Source organism: Musa acuminata, chromosome BXJ1-1, assembly GCF_036884655.1.
Source record: "Musa acuminata AAA Group cultivar baxijiao chromosome BXJ1-1, Cavendish_Baxijiao_AAA, whole genome shotgun sequence".
NCBI lineage: Eukaryota > Viridiplantae > Streptophyta > Magnoliopsida > Zingiberales > Musaceae > Musa > Musa acuminata.
Window position 1 is genome coordinate 40,605,220 of NC_088327.1, and position 19,781 is coordinate 40,625,000.

Sequence of the window (19,781 nt, forward strand, 5' to 3'; positions counted from 1 at the left end):
TGACAAGTTCGTAGCTCGCGGTGGCATCTACCAACTGATCTATCCTCGAGAGTGGATAGGGGTATGCTCAGTTGAGATCGGTGTAGTCAACACACATCCTCTAGCTTCTATTGTGTTTCTTAACAAGGACTACATTTGATAACCACCGAGGGTATTTCACCTCAGCTATGAACTCGGCCTCTCTAAGGCAGTCGACCTCATCACTGATCACCTTTTGCTGGTTGGGGGCGAACTTCCTCGGCTTTTGTTTCATTGGTCGAGCCTCAGGGTGGATGTTGAGGTGGTGTTGGGTCAACTCCCGGGTTGATCCCGAGCATATCTCTTAAGGACCATGCGAACACATCAGCATTTCTCTTTAGGAAATCGATGAGTTGGAGCTAGTTTGCGTCAGGGAGTGTTGTCCCAACTTTCATGGTCATGTCGGGTAGGTCCCTCTTCAAGGGTACCACAACGAGTTGTTCGGGCGGCTCTAGGTGCGTCAGTGTCCTGGCTTCCTCATGGGGATCCGAGGCTTACTGGGGTCGCGACTTCTCGGAAGGGTGACTACTGTAAAGTAGCACCGCCTTGACTCTCTAGGATCGCTTCGGGATTCCCCGATCCCTACTGAAGTCAGAAATTTGACAGCCCAGTGATAAGTGGAAACCATCGCTTTTAGTTTGTTGAGTGTCGGGCGACCGAGGATGACGTTGTAGGCCGAGGGAAGGTTGACTACCATGAAGGTAGTCATCATTGTCTTGGCCCTCGATTCTTCCCTGATGGTAATGGGGAGGATGGTGGTCTCGAGTGGGGAGATGGAATCCCCCATGAAGGCGTCGAGGTATAGTATGTCGACAGAGCTCCCGGTGTCGACCATCACTCTTTTCACCCAAGCATTGGCGATCGGGATGGAGATCACCAAAGCGTCATCGTGATGGGAGCGTTCGACCTCTTCGACTCCATAGGTGATTTTGGGTTCGAACTTGGGTCTAAGATGCTTTTCCACCATGCTGCGGGCGTAGACCTTCCTTATCATCATGCTATTGCCACCGGTAGCCGATCCATCGGTGATGACATCGATTTGTTTCTCGATGGGACCCCTGGGGTGCAGGGATGCCTCTCTTGGTTCCTTAAGGTAGCGCCCGAGGTGACCTCTCCGGATCAACTCCTCAATCTGGTTTCGGAGGTCATGGCAGTCTTCTGTATCATGGTCATAATCTCAATGGAACCTGCAATATTTAGATCGATCCTTGTGAGTAGCCTTTAAGGGATTGGGTTGTCGCAAGAGGCCTTTCTCCCTGATCTAGAGAAAGATCTCGATACGAGAAGTGTTTAGAGGTAGAGGTGGGGACCTCGGGAGTAGTTGCTCGGGTCGGTCGGGCCTCCTGTGAGGTTACGCTGGTGGTGCCGAAGTTATTCCTCGGGCCTATTCCATCCTCGGCCTCTTGCTATCCTCGCACCTTCCCACCATCAGGGCTTCGGCGGCAATGTACCAGTTGGTGCATTGGAGCATCTCGGGGATAGTTGCAGGCGGCTTCTCAATCAACAACCAGAAGAACCTCGAGGGTCTTAGGCTCATAAAAAATGCTTGCATGATCAGAGAGGGATGAGTGTTTGGGAACCCCCGGATTTTGACGGCAAAGCACGCCACAAATTTGGAGAGTGACTCATCTTCGCGTTGGGATAACACGAGCAGTGTGGCCATGGAAGGCCTGGGTCGTACACTAGCTAGGAAGTTTTACTCAAACTCCCTTGCGAGCTAATCAAAGGAAGAGATCGAGGATGGCCGTAATCGGTTGAACCATGCCCATGCTGGTCCTCTGAAGGTAGTCGGGAATGCCTGACACATCAGGGTGTCGGAGGTGCCATAAAGGGTCATTTGAGCTCGAAACGCAGTGACATGCTCCGTGGGGTCGGAGCCGCCGTCATATGTCTCCAACGCTGGGAGTATGAAGTTGAGTGGCATAGGCTAATCCTAGATTTCCTGGGCGAATGGGAATCCACCTGAGCTGCTTTTGCCCGTCTCGCCGCATGACTTGTGGAATTTTCACTGGAACTCATCTAAGCGATGGTTAACTACGAATAGCTAGACCCCGAATGAGTCATCCGCCGAGTCCAATGACAAGGTGTCAGGCTCTGGGAGGGATGTAGCAACTCGGTGAGGTGCGGGCACGCTTTTCTCGGAAGACCTCCTGGGGTTGCAATATGCTCTCGGGCTTCTTCGGTCCTAACTTGTTCCTCGTTTGGCCTCTGTGGAGTCGAGGAAGCTACTAAGTGCACCATCTGTGGGATGAGCGGGACAATCATTTTCATCATTCCTATCAAGGTCTATACTTTCCAGGCTAGGTCGAGGAATGCCTTGGGCGAAACAATCAAGGGTCATGCAGCATATCCGGGAGGGAAAGCCTTGGATCATTAAACAGATGCTAGTAGCGCTCTGGCGTCGGAACCGGAATGCCCCCGTCCCTAAGGACAGGGAGGGGATGATCGTCGAGTCCAAAAAGGGGGCAGTCAACTGATAGTTCTCCCTCGAGGGAAACTCCTGTGAGGTGCTCCTACGACATCGGCCCTCCTTCTAGCGTCAAAATGTTAATGAACGAGTGTATCGTGACTGATGTATCAGCACGGTTTGGTCCACGAGTCGATATCAGGAGTTCACGATTGGTTGGGCGAGGCGTCAAGGTTGATTACGTCCGTAAGTCGGGGTGTCGATGCCATCTGGGGGAAATGCCTCTCGTTCGAGACGTCGACTCCATCTTCGAGGAGAGCGTCTCTCGGTCGAGGGAGTCACACTTCGGGGGACGATCGCACTCCTGCACAAAAGGCACTCGTCGGGGGGTTCTCGACTTTGGCCTCTCGACGGTTAAGTTAGTAATTGGTTTTCTTCTTTTTTTATCCTCCCCTGGCCTGATGTCGGTCAGAGGCTTTTATACTACTTATGCGAGGATCGGCTATACACGGGTTTGGCGCGACAGTCGATCCCGAGTGGAGATGTGGTACCTTCGTACGGTCGTCGTCCCGGAATACGCGGAACGGTGCCAGGCGACGCGCCGTCCTGAGCCTTCCGAGACGGGACGTACCGACGGATGCCTCGGCATGGCTTCTGTCTTGGTGTGTGAAAGTCCTCCCTCAAGCTGATGTGGCAAGGACACGAGTGGTGATATGGCTGGAGTCGAAAATATGCCTTATCATATTCCGCTATGAATCCTGCGTATCCAGAGAAACTTCATCGAAGCCATGGAATCAGGAGTATCCAGAGAAACTTCATCGAAGCCATGGAATCAGGAGTCTAAGGAATACCACGAGATCCGGTATGGATGCCTTCTTTCAAGTATAGTCAGCCACATGAGACAGAGACGTGTTAGTAGATCTAAAAAGACAAACGAAACTCATGCACCTATGAAATATAGCTAAACAACCATTAGAATGCCATATGGTTTTAACATTTTTAAAATATTTCCAATCACAACCGTCTTAGCATGCCATATAGTTTGAGAAAATAATCTTGCAAGTTACCAATTATAACCTAAAGTGTGTGAAAATTTTGGGAAGGTCGAGGCGAGAATGTCGTAACTTTCTTGCAATGATTCAATGAAGCTTTCTCTGTTTCAAAAAAGATAAATGTCTGAAAATACAATAAGTCACACATAATTTACGAAACACTGTAACTAAATACAAATTACAGATGTGACTCACCCACCCTCACTCCCTAGATATGTACCACAGTCATCAGTCATCACACTGGTCATGACTAGTGATGTGAACTAAAGAGGTCTAATAAATCATCATGATCATACTAATCCTTATCATGATAAATACTAGAAAATGCAATAAGTTGGATAAGTCTCTCTTGGCACTTGATAGGAAGCTAGACATGTTGAACCTGGCTTAGTTAACCTAAAACACCCAAAACCCAACTCCACTTAGTTCGGAGACCTAAACTTTTGATCGAGATATGACACTAAAATAAATTTTGACATCTAATAATAAAAAGACTTATATAGATGCAGAAAGTTACATTCTGGGCCAACCCAGACGTTTGTCCTAGATCTAAAATATAAAAAAGGAAAAAATTGTATGTAATAGTAAACCTTGAGTTGAATAAAAAGAGTGCTTCAAGATGAGGTTTGAGAAGAAACATCAAATAATAAACTCATGTTGAAAGGAGAGTGATGGTAAAATAAGTTAGCATTCATGATTTGTCTAATTGAGAAATTACATTATATGATAAAATCATCCAAAAACATAAACCTTTGTTATAGATCTAAAATATGGAAGGAGAGTGATGGTAAAATGTGTGGTGTGTATTGTGAGTGTGTTTGTGTTGTATGTGTGTGTGTTATTTGGTGTTGTGTGTTGTTTGTTATGTATATATGTGTTGTGTGTATATATGTGCTGTGAGTTTGTTTGTGTGTATATGTTGTATGTGTTATATATATATCCGATAGAACAACTTAAAAGATAAAAAAGTATCGCTAATTTTTTCAAGCTTGTTGCAAGTTCAAAGTATTATTTGTACAAATAAGAATCCCCTTCTGATTTCTTCTTCATATATATAGATATAGGATCTATGAGACAATTACTTAGAAGTACAGTATAAAAACCAATACAATAAAGGAAGACAACATAAGAGCTTAAGCTAGCCCTCATATGTCAACCATATAAAAACCAATACAATAAAGGAATATAACAGTAAAAGTATTCATATATCTCTCCAAACTCAGCAAAAACAGAAGCATCAATAGATATTCATCCAAAATTACTCTTTTAAGAGTACAAGGAAGATCTAAATAGGTCTCCCCTCTTAGACACAATATCCTTTACATGAATCCATCTAATGTTACTACAAATTGCCTCTACTTCATAAAAGGAAGATTTATTAGTAGGATGTAATGATCAATGAATGATAGTATATATACAAAGAGTGGGAGAGGGAGTGAGAGAGAAAAACAAAACATAAGACGTTAAAAACCTCTATCTGTTTAAAATATGCATATCGTCCCAAAAGTGCCACATTGAGTTGTCAACTTCTTTGAGAAAGAACAAATAAATAAAAACACAATGCTGAAGAGTTGACTATTAAAACCATGGACACTCAAAATTGCTCCCTCAAGATCTGAACCTCTCGATTTTTATTCCGTACAAAAAGAACTTTTGAGACAAAAATACATCAAAAAATTCTCATTTATAGGATGAATAATGTTTTCAACAAGTATAATTATGTCTGAAACTTCAGATGACGATGATCTTTCATTTCAAAGCAAATATAATGTTCAATCCCAAGGTGGATGATCATCTTGACTAGTTCGTGGTGGTTCAGGTTTCCATTCTGGTTTCTCATCCCAGTATATGTCATAGTATATGTGGCCAGGGTCACGGTTCTCCACGCAACACCACATTCCGACGTATCTCTTCATGCGATTTCTAAATTTTACTTCTCTTGCCTAAATCAACTCATCACGTTATCATCTAGAACAAAATAGTGATATAGAAAAGGAATTTTTAGCCAAAAAAAAAAAGTATGATAATGCTTACCTCATCATTGAACCCTTGGAAGGCATTCGCCATGGATGAAAAGTGCAAGACTTTGATATCTTTGTACTGGGAGAATACTTGCATGTACTGTAAGACAAATTGGCAAACTATTTAGCAAAGCTTCTGAACTTTTCTGGAGTACATCAGTAAAAGCTTCAAGCATCTACCCTTTTCATGGAAAAAAAAATACAAAATAATCATATCCATGTGTCATGACCATGTCTGATTAACTATAAGACAAAAAAGTAACAAAGTCCGTTAAAAACACAAAAACACGTTTCTAGAGCTTGTAAGAAGAAACCAGTTCTTTGCTCTGCTTTTTGGCATTGTATCAAGAGGCCTTAGAAGAACACATAGAATATGGACAACAATAGAAAGTCAAAGGTTTAAGGTTCCAAGACTAGAATACTAAGTTGTCTGCTTTCTAACTGAACTTTGCTTAGTTAATACCATTAGAAAATGTGCTCCCACCAAATGAACAGACAATCTCATCCTACCACCATTATTATGATCTTAAACCATTACAGAATCAAAATTTAATCATTAGATGTATGTACCATCTGCTCAGTGCTATTTCTGGGAAATTGGATGAAACCACGGCTAGTTATTCCATCGGATATATTGCATCCTTTGGAATGTGCATCACAAAGTTGAACATTAAGTAATGATTCCTTCACCTGAATCCATAATAAAAAAAGGTTATTGGGATTGAAATATATGTATGAGCCACTGAAAAACTGTACGAGCTGCTAAGTATTGCATATTGATACAATAATATTTTTACATGTTTGGGCACTGATGGATTCTGCAAGAATGAGTACTCCCTGAAATGAATTTGTGGTCCAAACTCTTCTTCAGAAAGGCCATGGAGCATGGTATGAATCTGCAACGGTGAATCAACTCTAATCAGATGATCGAAATTGTGGCAGCAGGCATAACAATTATAACATGCAAAAAACAGTTTACATGCAGTGGAAGAAGAAAAAAACAAGCAGTGAGATGCTGTAAATATAATCAAGCATATACTTCCATTCACAAAAGACTGTCCTTTTAAAATAACTAATTAATACTGACAACAAAGACTAAAAAAATTTATTCCCAACCATTATAGATGGGATTGCTAATGGATCTCCTCTTTGTTGCTATGCTCGGTATCAAGATTTTAAATACTGGTCCAATACAAGTTTTCAACATTTGATCTGACCATTATGGTACTGGTATATCAAGCAGTGTATTCTTTGTTACATTGTTACCAAATGAAAAGAAGAAATTGAAGAACAAAAACAACGTAAAAATGGATAAAGCATAGAGATTAGAGAATACCTATTTTATCGAATCTAAAGAAGATAAAACTACACTCTATGATCAAAGGACGAACAGAAATTGGTATCAAAATCAATTGGTTGAAGGAGAATGAATGAAATGTTTCGGGAAAATACAGTACACAATCAATAAGTTGAGCATGTGCAATCAGCTTAATTTGAATCGGAGAGTAAAAACTGATATGACAAACTGCAAAATTATTGTACATGACATCTTATAAGAAATTTTCCTCATGGAACAGGAGACCTACCTGCAAAATTATAGCAATTGAAAGAGATTTAGTCAACATATGTTTTCTTAGAAGTTAATTGTAGCAAAGCAAAATATTTTTTCAATAATTACAATTTCCAAGAACTTGGTTATCCGTTTAAGTCAAACGAAGCTAAGGAGACTATAATGCATATTAATATTTAAATTTCAATGCTAAGGATCAGTTTTGTTTTGGAATAACATCAAGAAAATAATTTATAATTACTGGAATTATGGAGCATGGCATTTAGTAGAACAACTACCTCTACCCCTGTGTAATAGGAAAGCTCATCATGATTCAACTCTCAACAGGCCCAGAGTATAGAACAAATAAGAAAGTAAAAGAAGATGCAATTTCAAGACGAGTGTATGTTAAATTTTTAATTGAAGAACAATATGCCCTTACTTCCAATCAAATCTACTCTTGCGCCTCTACTTGCTTTCTAGTATTCCAACAAAACCTGTGCACAAGGCTTCCACTAATGCAGGGTTTGAAAAGAGTTAATGTATGCAAGCTGATCCCTAGAAATAAAGAGGTATTTTCTTATAACTTGAACCTGGTCTTCTATGTCACAGGAGCAATCTTACTTTTGTAACCAAACTCACCCTTATTCCAACTTGCCCCTCTCTAATCTAAGTTATATTTAAACTAAAACAAGCCACATTAAACAATATTACTACTATCATATTCTGACCTTAATTAATTATTATTTATCTTTTCTCTCTCAACACCATCCTCCTACTCTACGAGAACCCATTTCAATGTCCACTTATAGAAAACTTGAATTAAGGTGACTAAAGCTCGTCTATAGTACTTGTTGATGATTGTCAAACATACTTGAGCTTCTCATGTAATGTTATCAAGGTCATATTTGGTATCATGAATGCATATTGTTTCAAATCCCAAAAGTAAGAAATTTGACAACCAACGAAAGAACCATGTTTGATCGTCTGATAGAGACTTAATTTCCAAAAATTTGAGTAGAAAATTTAAACTTGCTTGAGTGATTCACTGAATAGTGAAGATAGGACGATTCTTGTTCTCTCTAAGACCAAACTAAAGTTTGTTCAATCAATTAACGGATAAGAACACCCATTCATTTATTGAAAAAAAGTTCTCTGATTTTTCAGAATAGGGAATTGTTTAAACTTATTTCGGTGATTGGTCAATCAATTTTCTGCATGGATCTAAATATCACAGCATATCATTACAAAGTGTACCATATCAGGCCAACTGCTTAATTTTACAAAATGTTTAGTACTTTATCAGATGTACCAACACTTCAGATCATACTACTGTACCAAGTGGATAATGATGCAAGGCAGGTGTCTAACTTTTAGTTCCTTGGCTCTTAGAGCACTTCGATATTGCATATCTTCCATCCCACCTCATCTCTTCATCTGCCCATCCTACTTCATCTGTTGAGAGTTAAAATTCTCCATTCCTCTTGTATCATCTTTATTTACAACAGGGAATTTAATTTACTATGGATCGGTCCGAACTGACCGTTATTTACCATGACATGTGTACTTAATCTTTTACTGTAAATTCCAGATAGTATTGACCAGTCTGTGCTTGAACCGGGCTGCCAAACACCCAAAGTGACTGTTTTTTCTTTAAACACCATTGCCTGATGCGTAATGGCTCACAACTCGCAAGTGTCTCTATTGTCTGTCGTTCAACTGCCCTACTGCCTACCTCATCTTTGATGTCTCCTCCTCTTCTATGGACTTCCTCTTTCTTTGACTTCCTATTCCTTCTTCCTTCTTATTCTCCCTAGTGTGGTTCATCTTATCGGTTCGTACCGAAGTATTGACTGGCCATCGATACGGTATGCACCAACATACCGACACATGGTATAATGGGATATACTAATAGACCGGTATGTACTATGTACCATCTATATCGGTCCTCTATTGGATCGGTATGTACCGCCCATATCGGGTAATATGCCACAGTACAAAAAACCTTGCTCCCTACCACTTCCTTCCTCCTCCCCCTCCTTCCACACCTCTCCCAATAGAATGGCATTCCGTGTGTCGATACATTGGAACAGACCAGACTTGTACCAATCTGTTCATAGACTACCATGGGCCCAATACCCAAAATTGAAAACCTTGTTTAAGATCATTGGAATTCCTATATAAAATTGCGCATGGCAAGTGGCAAAACGGAACACTATGGAAATTAAGTTTACAGTGTTAAAGGCTAAAAGCATATAGCCATAAACATCAAAAACTAGCCAAAAGGAAATTAGTCTATTACCCAAAACCCTAGTGATTCATCAGCAGGGAAAATCTGATTCCATACATCATGAATGAGCAGGAAGATCCCACATTGTTCTGAGTATTTTAATAACCACATCAATGCAGGATAATGGAGAACGTGCAGGTATAAATAATTCAAGTAAGCCAAGAGCAACAAGATCAAATAATTCAGACCACATAAACAATCATCTTAAAATCGAAGATGCAAGAAATTTGACTTTGATCTATTTGTAAGCACACAACTCATGCTAAAACTTTTTCTCATGGTTAAAGTCCTGGTATATGTACTATTTGAGAACGAGCTTTCGTACAATGATAAGGTTCATCCCAAGCAACCTACCATTTTGCTGATCCTTTGGATTTTTGAACTCAATGGAAAAGAGCAAATAGAACCCATAATTTTATGATCCAAGTTAGCAAGTGAATGGCACGAACAGATAATGAAGGAAAATGCCCATCCATGGATAATGTGTTAGAGAACTAGCAAGAGAGTGCACAATCTACATACTAATCTAACAAATCTAATTACCTCAAACAAGTGGTCCATAGGGCATACAAAAGGTTGCTTGGTCAGTGTCCCTTCCAAAATACCAGGATGTCCAAACCACATTCTTTCAAACCTGCACCATAATGGAGGCATTACCTAAACATAGACAAGGAATATGAGTCAGAATTATTGCAACCACAGCAGTCAAGCACGTTGAATAATAATTTCACAACAATGTCCTGTCCAAGGTTTCTAATTTTGTACCATATCGATGTACCAAGCTTTGCTCGGTATGGTACGGTATGGCGTACAGAGCAGTATGCCCTGGTGTACCGCTCGATATATGTATTTTCATATACATATGTATATAAAAATATGTTTATATACGTATGTTTACTCATAAACATATGTATTTTTATATACATATGTTTATGAGTAATAATTACTATAAAAATTGTTTATAAAAATATCCCCTTCCATCTCAAGAGATGGGAAGGGGGTGATGGTGGAGCGGGTGAGGATGTGACACGTCGCCTCCATCCCCAGCTCGAACTCATCCCCCGTGAGGCACTCCGCAATGCTCTTGCGATAGACGAATCCGACAGGAATCTAGCCCCGGGAGAGCTCATCTCCCGCTCCCCCGCCGCAGCCGCCCACAGTGACTGTGAGGAAGAAGACCAAGATGACGACGAGAGCGAGCAAAGGAAGCACAGTCCTACCTGGGTCAGGATCCCTTCCATCATTGTCGATCGCGACCTCCTCGACCACAACGGCCACGATCCCTCCGCACCCTACCGTGTTTCGCCCGACGGAGCGAGGACCTGCCCCCTACCATGTTCCGCCCGACAAAGTGAGGACCTATCCCCTACCGCATTCCTCTCGACGAAGCGCTTCTTCTTGTCCCGCCACGTCCAACTCTCTTCTTCGTCATGCCTCCTCTGTCCAACGAGCGTCGCAGCCTCGTCTTCCTCGCCGTCATGCTCCTCGTTCTATCCACCAACTGATACTGCCCGGTAGCGGGCGGTCTGCGTACCGATCAGCTGGTGGACCAGTACGAGCGGTACAATTCAAAATTTAAAACCTTGGTCATGTCAATTGTTAATGTGTCAAGTCTTTGTGTTTTATGTTGCTAAAGTGTAACAAGCCTCATATTGCATATTGCAGAAGACTATGCTCGTTGTGCTGATGAGAACAAAGTTGACCTTCCATCCTTATTCTATGATAGAATCAGGATCTCAAAAATTAGACACAAAATTCAATTATTTGATACTCCATGATTTTCCAAGAAGCAACTCCCGTTAACATTACTATTCTCGAGCAATAACTAATGAATAATAAACTCCTTAAAAAAAGGATTTTGAGAAGTAAATGGTTCTCAGCTCAATGGCCATTTGGAATTTGATTAGATGATAAATTAATTGCACAATTTAATGAAATGTTTATCAACATCTGCATGGACAAAATGTTTGGACGACATGTACATCCATTGTTTTCCAAAGTGCACAATTTGTGAAAGGAGAAGGGATCTTTGAAAGATCCTATCTTCTGAAGCTATTAATTACCATAGCAGAATATCAAGGAAAAAGATCCATGCAGAATATCAACATCCGCATGGACAAAATGTTTGGACAACATGTACATCCATTGTTTTCCAAAGTGCACAATTTGTGAAAGGAGAAGGGATCTTTGAAAGATCCTATCTTCTGAAGCTATTAATTACCATAGCAGAATATCAAGGAAAAAGATCCCTTTAAAGTTTAAACTATGCATATAAGATATCTTTTATAAAATCTCAGCTGGTCAAGTTTAATTTTTTAATTGGTAAAACCTCACTCACCAGTGTTCGGTTCAACAGACAAGCAACAGCAAGTGCAGTCCTTATCTGCCTCAACTGAAACATGCAAATAAGAATGTCACTTGATCAGTTAATTACTTGGACATCTCTCCAAATCTCAATAAGAAATGCCAATGCTGATCTTTTTTTTATATTATCTTACCTGGTAATTAACCAATGAGAAGTGTGATTGTAAGGTATGTGGCCCATCCAGCAACAAACTCTTAGGAATACCAGGTTTGAATGATAAGAAACCTCCTGCAAAGACACACACGGAGGCAGAAGGATAACAAGCATGACAACATAACATAGTTTTTGGAAGAATTAAGCATAGAGTCCAGTAGCCTCGCAAGTAAACCTGATGAGATAGACACTACACTCTGGGATGTGTAGGATGTGCTGAATTTTCTATCATCATTTCATTGATTGTGATGCTCTAGTTCTTGCTCCAGACCTCAAATAAATTTAGTCATACGAAAGATTCTTTATTACAGAACTTTCAAAAATGAACACCGTCCATATACATGAATCTCATAAATTTTTGGCATTTTTGTGGTAGGTGCAGGTATATATTTTTGGCATTTTACATCTAATTATTGTGTTTACATGTTAGTTAGAATTTCTTTCTCACCTTCTCGATATAGTATTCTTTATATGCTACTTTCAATTTTTATTCGAAATATGTTTCGATTTGGTATTTTTATTGTATTCTATATTAAGATCACTTTATTGACACCTAATTATTGTCTTAAAATGTTAGTTAGAATTTCTTTCTCACCTTCTCGGTATACGTATTCTTTATATACTAGTTCCAATTTTTATTCGATATATGTTTCGATTGGTATTTATATTGTATTCTATATTAAGATCACTTTATTGTTATCAATATTGATTATACTAGGCTCATTTATATGTGAGAAAGAACCCTAAATTAAGATTTTTTTATTTTTCACTGATTTTCAAGTACTTTTGTAGTATATTGTACACGCCGACATAATATGTGTTGATACGCTGATACAGACAAGAGTCAATTAGTCCAGGCCTTGAATGCTGGTACAAACCAAACCATTTCAGATCGAGACTTGGACTGGTAGGGTCCGATACACAGTATTGTAGTCCTTGCATACTCCACATGAATCTATAGCTTATCAAGTTTTTCAATAGATAATTTCTCAAAAATTAAAGCGCTCAACACAGCATTGCATCTCAAAAATCACATAGCACTAGTACTGGTTTTCAGTATTTGGGCAAATATTTTTCACTTATTACCTATCAATATTACAACTCACTTATGAATTGTGTAGTAAAAGTCAAGTACAAAAAAAAAATAAGTAGTCAACCAGCTAAGACATTTAGCTTAGTATAAAAAAGATGAATTTTACCAAATGAGATGAGAAGAAAGAATACCTGGTGTATCATAATATGCAGGTTGGTCATAGAAAAGCATAGCCTCACGTAACCTATGGCGCTTTCCATCAGAACCTGCAAACTGGAAGGTAGTATGCACAGCATATGGTTCCAGTTTGAGCTGCTGGGGCATTGCCTGCCAGTTCATTTAAAAGAATTGTTACATGGTCATTCACATTTATTTGGTGAAAAGAGAGAGAAAACAATATAACAAACTATATAATAACCACGGTTGAGCAACAATGAACTAACAGCTCCAAGAACAACAACAACAACAACAAAGCCGTAAGTCCCAACTATTTGAGATTGACTACATGGATCTTTTGTTGCCATTGAGATCTGTAAAAATTCATATGTTTAATTAAATTCAGAGTACTTAAATCTTTATAGTTCTTATTAAAATCTTTTTTAGCCTTCCCTTACCCTTCCTCGTACCACTAATATTAATTATTTCGTCTCTTTTGATAATCGCATCCGGAGGTCTCCTAAGCACATGCTCATATCATCTTAAACGATTTTCTCATATCTTATCCTCTATCAAAGCTTTTTTATACTTAGTTGTTCACGAACAAAAATATTTTTTCCTATATTTCCTAGTAACTCCACACATCCATCTCAAAGTTCTTATCTCGACAACATAAACTTTTTGTAAATATTATTTCTTAACTATTCAACACTCAGATCTATAAAGAATTATTGGTCTCACAACTATCTTATAATTTTTTTTCTATTATTAAAGGTATTCGATGATCACAAAAGACTCCTGATGTCCCTCGTCATTTTATTTTTACTCTATAAATAATATATTCATCAATCTCTCTATCTTGTTGAATAACTGATTTAAGATACCTAAAACTTTTACTTAGAGGGAATTCTAGTCTATCCAATTTAATTATATTCTCTTATTTACTGCTAGAAGTACTAAAATTATATTTTATATATTCAGTTTTAGTCCTACTTAATCTAAAATCTTTAGTTTCTAAAGCTTGCCTCCATAGCTCACGTTTATAATTAATTTCACTTAGGTTTTCATCAACTAAGATAATATCATCAACAAATAACATACATCAGAGAGGTCTATCATGTAGGTATCTAGTCAGTTCTTCCATTATCAATGTGAAAAGATAGGAACTTAATACAGATCTATGATGTAATCCTATGCTAATAGAAAACTCACTAGACACTCTCCTTGTAGTTTTGACACTAGTAACTATATTATCATATATATCTTTAATAACTTAAATATAATTAGTGGAATACCTTTCTTTTTTAAAACCCACCATAATATATCTCTAGGAACTCTATTATATGCTTTCTCTAAATCAATAAAAACCAAGGATTTTAATTTTGAATAATACCACCCATACAAGGCAATACATATCGGTCCGTCAACAGACCAGTACGTGAACTGCCCGCTACCGGGCAATATAAACCTAGTTGCGGCGAGGGAAGAAGCGTCAAGGGAGAAGACACTCGAAGAAGAGGGAGAATCGGGAGAACCTCGACGCTTTTCAATCTAGTGCCACACCCACCCTTGACGATCCTGATTTAGCAGGTAACAGAGAGGCAACGACTCGGCTTCTTCTTTGTCACGTTGTTTGCCAAAGGCCGAAGACATATGCGACCTTCGACGTCTTCGTCGGATGCCACAAATGAGGAGAAGACCGTGTTCTTCTTCTTGTCGCGTCGCGTCGCACCGAAGGCCGAAGATGTTTGCGACCTTCAACGTATTCGTTGAACGTTGCAGATGCAGAGAAGACCACGTTCTTCTCCTCGTCACGTCACGTCAAAGGCCGAAGACGTCTACAGCCTTCGATGTCTTCGCCGAAAGTCGTAGATGAAGAGAAGACTGCGTTCTTCTCCTCGTGGTGTTGCGTCGAAGGTCAGAGACGTCTACGGCCTTCTATGTCTTCACCGAACGCTGCGGATGAGGAGAAGAAAAGGAGGCGACGTCGCCGAGGCAATGTAAGCCTCCTTTTCTTTTTTTATATTTTATATTATATTATATATATATATATATATATATATATATATATATATATATATATATATATATATATATATATATATATATATACTGAGACAGTGTACGCCCATACGATACCGTAACAAGCAAACCTCGAAACATTGGAACGATACGAAAACGAACTTTGATAAAAACCATACACAAATATTTCTTTTTCTCCCTATACTTTTTCATTAATTGTTTTAATAAATAAACAAATAGCTTCTATTGTTGATCTTCAAGATATAAAACCAAATTGATTTTCAAAGATATTTGTTTCAAACCTTATCCTACTTTCGATAACTTTTTTCCAAAGTCTCATAGTATCGCTCATGATTAAAATTCCTTTATAATTTGAACATTTTTGTATGTCACCCTTATTTTTGTAAATTGGCAAAAAAATATTTTTTCCATTTAACAGGATAACAATTCCAAGAACAATTAGAACAAAAAGAATTGTTGCTTAGGATTCATATTATATGCTTTAAAACATAGAATAACATATAACATACTATACCATAACCACAATTGGATGAACAACAATGAATTAACAGCTACAAAGACAATCAAAAGGAACTACCTGGACAAAGTATGTGTGCCCACTGCAAAATATACTTGCTGGCAAAAGACCCAGCTTAAGGGTACCATCATAAGCATAAAAAAGTCCACTTTCTCCTTCAAGTGATGGTCCTAAAACTTGGTGGACAAGATCATTAAAGCCAGCCTGGTCCCATTTCTGGTCATCACTTAAAAGTATATCTTTCCACTCCTGAGCTAGCCTTTTTGCAGCATCAGTGGGACGCCAATGAAATATTCCAATATTGTAGGCAGTAGTTACTACAAACAATAGAAGGGGAAAATATTAATTAACGATCCTAGAACTATCAAAGTCAAATTTTGATTAAATAAAATTTTAAAGAACGTTAAGAAAGGGTTAAGGAAAGAAATGAAAGTGCAGATGCTGTGTATTAGCCTCATTTTGGCTTGCACCTTGCGTGCCACCAAGACAAGTGCCATTTTGCCACAACATGTGTCAGCCATGTGGACATATGCAAACTTAAACACCAAGTTTTCTACAGTCTAGTTTATAGGCTCCTTCATAGAACCTGACATCAGCAACATTGTTTGATATCTTTGAACAACCATTATCACTAACAATTAAAAAGTAACTAAGATGATGTATTTGATAATACTAACTAAGATTCACTCGACTGTGAAATGAGTCATAAACAGAATGTCAGTTTTATTACTTATGCCCAATTATAAAGGACCTACCGAGTCGTTTATCGAGATAATTTTTGCTACAGGAAAGAAGATTGTGTGTAAAAATTTGTGTACATGATAAGGTCAAACATTTTAGATACTAGTACAAGTAATGGTACCCATACCAGAATCTTATTATATCAGTACAACTTGGCATATTAAAAAAAATCAAGAATGTTTAATATATCTGTACCAGCTAGTGTGGTTATTACTTATTATTAAGATTCGTTGACATTAGTAGAAAATACCATTCTGCCAGACTTCCAAACTGTCATCAGTTGTTGTTGGTCTAATCTGATCGCTTGATGTTAACATATCTGCTTCAGGAAAACGAGAAAAATATGGAAGTGGGTTCTGTTCCAAGAAAAAACATATACTAAATCATTTATAATATGAGACAAGAAAAAACAGTAAAGAATGCTTTGAGTGAACTATCCAATTCAACAGATATAATTCAAGGACTGGTTGGGCCAAGAAAATCAACAAAAGAAATTTGCTTATATCCTGGTAAGTCCGAGGAAAGATTTAACTCTTGCAAAGCTTGATAAACATTGAGAGAATTTCATTCTTACTCTAACTGCATTACATACAAGAACAAGAATTGACCAAAAGATAGAGCTTGGGCTTTGGAAAGCCAGTTTTCCGGATACTGACGTGTAATTCCATTTGAAATCATCTTGCATCCTCAAGAGGAATCCAACATTCCAAACTAGAACTCGTGTATTGCACTAATTATTTTTAATCCAAAATTATGATTTACATTATTAAGAACACTTATTAAAGTGTGCATTTGGAGGAGACCTACCATGCTACAAGAAGCTTTTGTGACGTAGCAAGGTGCACAATCCATAGTATTTTCTACGTTCATATGTTCATCCATATCCTTACTCCGTCACTTCTTTTCACTCAGTTGAAGATTAAAAGGCACGATATCCTAAATTTTTTGTTATATCAAGATTGGTCTAAACCCGCTAGGTTATCTTAAAAGGAAATGTACATATACATAGTAATTTGAAGTTTCCATCAAACATATTCCATACACATTTCAAGTTATTTCTAACTTTGTCAATTTAAATTATGTTAATATCATAAAATAGTCAGAATTGGCCTGGGTGATGCTAATTTCTTGTAGCATGGTGAAATTTTCGAGTTTCCAAAAATTAGCTACCATAAATTTGGAAATGGCAACCATATTTAAATCATGTCTCCAGTAACAATTAATGTATGAAAAGTCTGTAATATAGGAAAGATAAGTATAGATTAAACGTGTAGGTCTTATATATGGTTTGATCCCCAGAACACACATACAATCTCCAAGGTATAAAACTTCACGTGTGCAGGAACATTTGCTTATATTAGGTTACAGAAGGTTATATTGATGAAACTATTATAAGTTGTGCTAGGTGCTACATACAAGAAGGTACAAGAGAACATCTGTAAGTTCAGCTAACAAAGACAGACATCAAGATCTAAATTTTAGCATAACCAGAATAAGTAAAACATGAACTATTGATGAGATCCAAGAAAGGTTATAATGTTGTGACATTCTACACCTATGGACTATCAGATCAAAAATAACAGAATTGAAACTGGTGTATACCTTTAACCAAACCATATCTGTATCACACATTAGTAACTCATAACCAAAAGGTAGGAGAGCATTTATCAACAATACTTTTTCCCTTCCCATTTTGTGAAATTTGGCAGATCCCCACCCAACATCTACTGTTACCATTTTGCTGCCCATGTCAAAAACAGGAATCCCTTTCCAATACAAAGCCTCCAATAATTTGGTATCCATAGCACCTATATCCAAAAAGAGAACTCAGATAAGTGTTATGTGAACTTTTTGTACATATGAATCTAATGTTGCTTAAGAGGTGCTTGACTTACCAACAAGAATGTTAAAAATATTAAGATCCGTTAGGTGTTTGACCCAATTCAAGATAAAGTCCAGGAATGCATGGTTCCCAAATGTCACAATGATGATATTATCTTTTGCACGGTGCTTCACCATCTCCTTGGTTAGTAGAAACGACTTCATACCAGGCATTTTACTATCAACAGGCACATCCCATATGGCTCTTGTGAACATGTCCGAAGGCTCTCTTTGCAGCCTTGGTGTTCCGGTTACTGTCAAAAACAAAAAAAAGCTTCTTAGGTTTACTCAGATTGCTACTGAAAAGGTATAAGAATTCAAAATTAGTCTGTTAAGACAAATCTAATAAGAGCCTAACATCTAATTACAGCATAGCTCCTCTTCAGCCTTTCTTTAGTATGTTAAGACAAATCTAATAAGAGCCTAACATCTAATTATAGCATAGCTCCTCTTCTGCCTTTCTTTAGTATGTTAAGACAAATCTAATAAGAGCCTAACATAGAATGGTGAAAATCTAAGTAGAGGTAGAAATTTTTATTAATAATCAAAGCAGAGATAGCAGAAATTATTATTTTTGTACTAATTTAATCAAGTCCTTGTCATTGTAAATTAAAAACATATATTTATCCAAGTGAAGCTTTATTGATCATAATAGCATCTAAGCCCCATTGAATAAGCAAAAAAATGCCAAACTGTAGAGCATTCACTCTTTAGAGTGATGCTTAGCAACAACAGAGACATTTCAGGGGACGTGATTTCTTATTGAGTATGTATTCAATCAAGCCACTGAAGATCCATTCATGGGTTCGCAGAAATCTATGCTTGTATTTCAACAGTATTTATTACAGAAAAGGTAGAAATAACTAAACGACCTTTTACTAACATATTACATGCCCTACAGACTTTCATCTTCGGTATTGCGGAACAAATCTATGAGAGCAGAACCAAGACTATCCTAATCTTGCGGAACAAAGATACACAGCATCGAAACAATAAGACTGATTGAAGAAGAAAAAGAAGAAGAATTTGACCAGATACCTTTCGGCGACGGGAAGTATTTTTCGTTTCCTCCATCGCCGGCGCCGGCTGCAGGTAAGGAAGTATAGACTGAGGAGAGAATCACAAAAGTACAGAAGATAATACCGGCAACAATCGTAGCATAGATCGCCAAAAACAGTGGATTGCACGTCGCCATAAGGAAGAATGCGATCAGACGTGTTCGGCGGAAGAGCCGTTCACGAACCCTTTAACAGCCGGCGAACCGCCGGCGAACCCTTTAACAGCCGGCGACCCTTCAGCGAACCCAAACAGCCGGCGACCCTTCAGCCGAACCCTTCAGCCGAGCGAGAAGCCCTGCGAAGGGATTATTTATATTTAATTTAATAATATAAAAAATTTTAAATATAAAAATTTATATTATTATAAAAATAAAATTAAATAATTTTATTTATCTTAACATTATTAATTATAAATTTATATATTATAAAAATTTATAATAAAATTAAAAATTAAAATTAAAATTTTGTTTATCCTAAAAATAAAATTAAAAAATTTT

The 19,781-nt window shown here is 38.0% G+C and overlaps 2 protein-coding genes across 5 annotated transcripts; both read right to left on the reverse strand.

The window, feature by feature from the left end:
* Nucleotides 1-478: 478 nt before the first annotated feature.
* Nucleotides 479-1,012, reverse strand: LOC135679687 (uncharacterized). Its single transcript, XM_065193670.1, has one exon. It carries the CDS (start codon nt 1,010-1,012, stop codon nt 479-481), a length of 534 nt encoding a protein of 177 aa, XP_065049742.1.
* Nucleotides 1,013-5,142: 4,130 nt separating this feature from the next.
* Nucleotides 5,143-19,557, reverse strand: LOC103975128 (arabinosyltransferase XEG113-like). Of its 4 annotated transcripts, XM_065192363.1 has the most exons (14): nt 19,470-19,557; nt 19,265-19,312; nt 18,241-18,480; nt 17,948-18,153; nt 16,596-16,701; nt 15,665-15,921; nt 13,080-13,215; nt 11,836-11,930; nt 11,676-11,729; nt 9,881-9,994; nt 6,296-6,394; nt 6,069-6,188; nt 5,512-5,598; nt 5,143-5,420 (listed from the first exon to the last, which is right to left on the reverse strand). In XM_065192363.1, exons 3-14 carry the CDS (start codon nt 18,440-18,442, stop codon nt 5,250-5,252), a joined length of 1,647 nt encoding a protein of 548 aa, XP_065048435.1. In that variant the 5' UTR covers nt 18,443-18,480; nt 19,265-19,312; nt 19,470-19,557; the 3' UTR covers nt 5,143-5,249. The 4 variants fall into 4 exon arrangements, with proteins under 4 accessions (XP_065048435.1, XP_065048429.1, XP_065048424.1 ...); XM_065192357.1 differs by lacking the exon at nt 19,265-19,312 and having other exon boundaries at nt 19,370-19,555; XM_065192352.1 differs by having other exon boundaries at nt 19,265-19,555.
* Between the last annotated feature and the right edge of the window lie 224 nt (nt 19,558-19,781).